The following is a 4,677-nucleotide window of genomic DNA, read 5'->3' as shown; positions in this document are numbered from 1 at the left end:
AGTCTCTTCTAGAGAACACAGAAAGCCATAAACATAAAAGAAAAAAAAAGTGGATAAATTAGATTTCAAAATATAAAATTGCCCTTTTAAGATCACAAACTGGAAGAAAATATTCACAAAGCATACATCTAATAAAGTAATGGTATCTAGAATATATCAAGAATTTCTACAGCTCAATAGTGAAAGACAAATGAGCCAATACAGAGCACTTGTAGAGAAACAAAGTCCAAGCAGTGCTCAGTGTGGTACAACAACCAGGCACTAGTGAAAAGAAATCATCTAATACCACCCCAACCTTCACACTCTACCCAAATTCTAAATTCAATGGAAGAATCACTTAATATTTTTAAAAGACACTGATAATTGGCTTATAGGCTTACCCAATGAAAAGGAAATCAGATATAAAAATAAATATTTCCTTCTATCCATCAATCCCACTGTGATTAACTCTTAACAAAGTATGGGTAATAATAGTTCAAGCAAAAGGATTGAGTTACACACTTTTTTTCTAAATTTCATAGCCTTTTGAAAAATACAAACCACTAAGTACTTCGAAAAACATACACAAAATAATCATTTATCAGCCACAATATTACAAAAATAAAGAATGGTTTGCACAACAGAACAGCATAATCTCTGCTGAATCTCTAACTAGAAATAGGCAGTGTTCACTAGGAAGGTTAAGTAGACCAGCATCGCCATTTTCCACTGCAAATTATCACTAAAATCAGTCACAGGACCTATCTATTCCCAGGAGATCATTTCATTTATTACAGGAATAAGTACAATCTATAGATGTCAAGTTAACATTATGAATTTAATTCCAAAAAACCATTTCTCCTTTTTCACTGGGAGATAGGTGCAATGGCAAGGTGGAATAGTGAAGACCACGTGACACCAAGCACATGACTGGCGCAAACCTTGCCCAGCTAATTCTAAAACACATGAAAGAGAAAGATGTGTACTGTGCTGTCTAATACAGTAGCCACTAGCCATATGTGTCTACACAGATTTAAATTAAAATTAAAAATTTGCTGAGTCACACTAGCCACATTTCAGGGGTTCACTAGCCACACGCAGCTAGTCACTACCATATTAAACAGTGAACATTTTTGTCATCACAGAAAGTTCTTTTGGACAGCCCTGAATGTGGGAAGTGTTTCTTCACCCTTTGCTTAGCCAGGATGTAGGCTGCTTATGGAAGCAGCATTGAGAGGCAAAGCTTCTCCCCAGGATATTCCTGGATCAGTGGTGGAGTCACAGAAGGGAGTAAGGTGGCCTTTCTTTGCATAGATTACCCACCCCTGTGCATGAAACGGGATGATCCTTTTATGGAAATAAACTAAACCAACCTGGATTCCACCAGGAATTTGACAGGAAAATTGGGGAGGAGATAAATGATACAGATGAGGAAGTTCCTATGTCAAACCTCCACCAAGCTAAAGAGGTTATGTCCACCACGAAAGCGTGTAGGTCCAAGGGTTTTCCTCTAAAAAATCCTGATATGGGGCAAGTATAATGGCTGAGAGAGAAAGTCAGTCCTGTCAAATGTTTTGTGAGAAAACCTAGCATGTCTTTTTTCAGCTTACTCTCTCAAAGCTGACCAGTGTTGCTTGCAGTTTTACCACTTTGAAGGAGCTACAGTTTTTATCTGTTTCAGACATTACACTCCTTTACAACTGCATTTTGTAACCACGGCATAGACCGCTGGTTGTCCACTCAATAGCCATCCCCATCTTCTTCTTGACCAAGAGAGCTCCAATTTCTGTTAATGGTAGTTATATGTCCAGCTTAAAAAAAAAAAAAAAAATACACTTCTCAGGCAACCTTGCAGATAGCAGTAGTAAGTGACATAACTCTGACCATTGAGATGTCAGTGAAAATTGTTGAATTGCTGAAAAGTTCTTTAAGAGAAAGCAGACTCAGCTAACACAACCTTCTTTTCCCTTTGGGCTTCCTCCTTCTTCTTGCCTGGAGCTGCAGCGGCCATCTTGGAACCTAGAGGAAAAAGCCAAGAGAACCTCAGCAACCACCCCTACCCTGACATCTGTGAGATGCTGAATCAATGCCAGCAGCTGCCTACCCCGACTTCCTTGTTGTATGAGAAAAAATGAAAACCCTAATTTATTTAAGCCAGTGTTCAGTCCAGCCACTTCCTGCTCTATTGCCAAAATAGCAATCCATCTTGATTCCCAATACGAAAGTGAGACTTCCATCTGAAAGTAAATAATATCTTGCCTGAAGAATCAGTACATATTCAGTAAGTTCAATTAACTTCATAGAGTTATACTTACAAAACAAAGATTGAGTATAAAGATTTTAGCTTGAACCCACCAGTGTCTGTCTACGGGCCAAATAAAGAATGGTGGAAATGATCAGGATTGTTATCTAAGAGAGCTATTTAGGAAAATAAGAAGGGCTTTTTTTGCTTAATTTATCAGGAAGTTTTTTTTCTAAGTGTTTATTATGTTCTGATTACTCTGCCAAGCACTGGTCTGCCCTTCTGATTACCTAAATAATTGTATGGCAAGATCTAACTATTCATATACTTAATTGGATTCCTATTTAATCTATAACTTTATTTTATGTAGACAAATTAAGAAATAAAGAATTGAGAGATTTCTTTCACTGATCAAACAAAAAAACTATGTCGAAGATCTACAATTCAATTTTTAATATCTCCTTGTATGTGACACAGACAGCTGACAGAGATCACCTAATGATCCTAGAGTTTTCATTGTAGTTTTAGCTTAAATAAGTATGAACACCTCAGGGTGGTTGTAAAAAAAATTCTTAGAAAGTACAATACTTTGCAGAGATATACTCTGAATATTCTAAAGTATACAGTACCTTTGTTGTTGTTAGGTGCCATTGAGTTCATTTCAACTTATAGAAACCCTATAGGACAGAGTAGAACTGCCCCTTAGGGTTTCCAAGGAGTGGCTGTTGGATTTGAACTGTGAGCTTTTAGTCAGCAGCCGAGCTCTTAACCACTACACCAAATAGTACCTTTTTAGTACCTTTAGTGTACTAAGCCGAAAAAAAACAAGCCCATTGCCACTGAGTAGATTCTAACTCATAACAGCCCTACAGGGACTGTCTCATAGGGTTTCCAATACTGTAATCTTTCCGGAAAGGAGCCCTAGTGGCATAGTGGTTAAAGTGAGGCTTGCTAACAGAAAGGACAGCAGTCCATTGCTTTAACCACTGTCGTGTTCAAACCCACCATAGGCTCTAAGGGAGACAGATGTGGCAGTCTGTTTCCACAGAGATTTACAGCCTTGGAAACCCTATGGGTTTGCTATGAGTGGGAATTCACTTGATGGCAGTGGGTTTGGTTTGGTTTTGGAATCTTTACAGAAGCAGGTTGCCATGTCTTTATCCCTTGGAGCAGCTGGGGGGTTCGAACTGTCCACCGTTTGGTTAGCAGCTGAGAATTTAATCACTGCATCACCCGGGCTCTTAGTATTCTAAAGTGCCTATATTATATAGTATTCTAAAAGTCCCTAGATTAGTAAGTATAACTTAGAAAAAATAAATATTTCCCACTATTCTAAATTACGTCTTTGACGATTTTTTTATTTAAATCTATTGCACTTATTTTGAAATTATAGACAAGGTTGGAAACAGGGAAAGTCAAGTACTAAAACGGTGGTACTGTGTGTTTTTTACTCATCTATTTCCAAGTTTCTGCCCCTGCAAGTGAACCAAAAACAAATCCTGGCACCTTCTCATTCCCAGAAAAGCCCGTGTATGGCACATGCTGGGTAAATTTTCTCCCTGCCACATTCATACTCTGTGGAATCACACCAGATGGCATTGGTCCTGCGTCTACAGCTGTGCTCCAAAATTGAAGTTCAAACATAGGAATCCACTTCATTAGACATTCTCAATTTTGCAGGTGTGAGTGTGATGTCATTCCCTTTCAACTTAAAATGGTCATCCTTCCAAGCAGAACAGCAAGTTCGTTAGAAACACCGATGAAATGAGAACATTCGAAATGAAATACTCATATTGTTAAGAGCTTAATTTTGGCTCATTTCCGTATAATGTATGAAATTCAACTCAGCTTCTAATATCGCTGAAGAGACACTAAAAACCTTTAATTAAAAAAAATAGAAATCTTCCATAATCAAACTACATTTCTATAACGAGCAGTTATTTTAAATATTTCTATTTCGTGCGCAATATTCAAACGCATTAATGTCTAGCTCATATTTACATAGTCTTCATACTTGTCATACTAATTGTCAGAACCAGGGTGTGGCCAGAGAAGGGAGCACCCAACGTGTAAAAAGCCTGGACACCAAAATGACCCATCATCTGTGTCAGAACATTAGATCAAGGCCAAGAACTTATACAGGGAGCCAAAAAAAGTGTGTTCAAAAGTAGTTCTAATTTGGGCAATCAGCTGATGCTGGGTCTTAGGAAAATGATGATGGAATAAACGTGCTCACATACAGGTGTTTCTAAAAACACCAGGCAAGGCAGGAGCCCAGCAGCAGAGAACACATGAGGAACTTAACTCAGAGTGTAGGGCCAGGCCCCAGGCAGGCTGGGCAATAGGAATAAACGTTCATTGTTGGCTGCATAACCAGTTGCCTTGGCGTCGACTCCTCTGGATGAATTCAAATCTCCAAGCTTTCGATCAGCAGCTTGTTAACTGTTCGTACCACT

General features: G+C 38.5%; 1 protein-coding gene across 1 annotated transcript; it reads right to left on the bottom strand.

The window, feature by feature from the left end:
• Nucleotides 1–1,818: 1,818 nt before the first annotated feature.
• LOC104845951 (small integral membrane protein 43) lies at nucleotides 1,819–4,289 on the bottom strand. Its single transcript, XM_023548502.2, is given in 4 exon segments — nucleotides 1,819–1,898; nucleotides 1,901–2,002; nucleotides 3,681–3,792; nucleotides 3,794–4,289. Coding segments are annotated over 4 exon segments (381 nt in total). The 5' UTR covers nucleotides 3,881–4,289.
• Between the last annotated feature and the right edge of the window lie 388 nt (nucleotides 4,290–4,677).

The sequence above is a fragment of the Loxodonta africana genome, chromosome 5 (genome assembly GCF_030014295.1).
Source record: "Loxodonta africana isolate mLoxAfr1 chromosome 5, mLoxAfr1.hap2, whole genome shotgun sequence".
NCBI classification, from domain to species: Eukaryota; Metazoa; Chordata; class Mammalia; order Proboscidea; family Elephantidae; genus Loxodonta; species Loxodonta africana.
The sequence above is the reverse complement of the archived record's forward strand: the minus strand, read 5'-3'. Positions and strand labels throughout refer to the sequence as shown.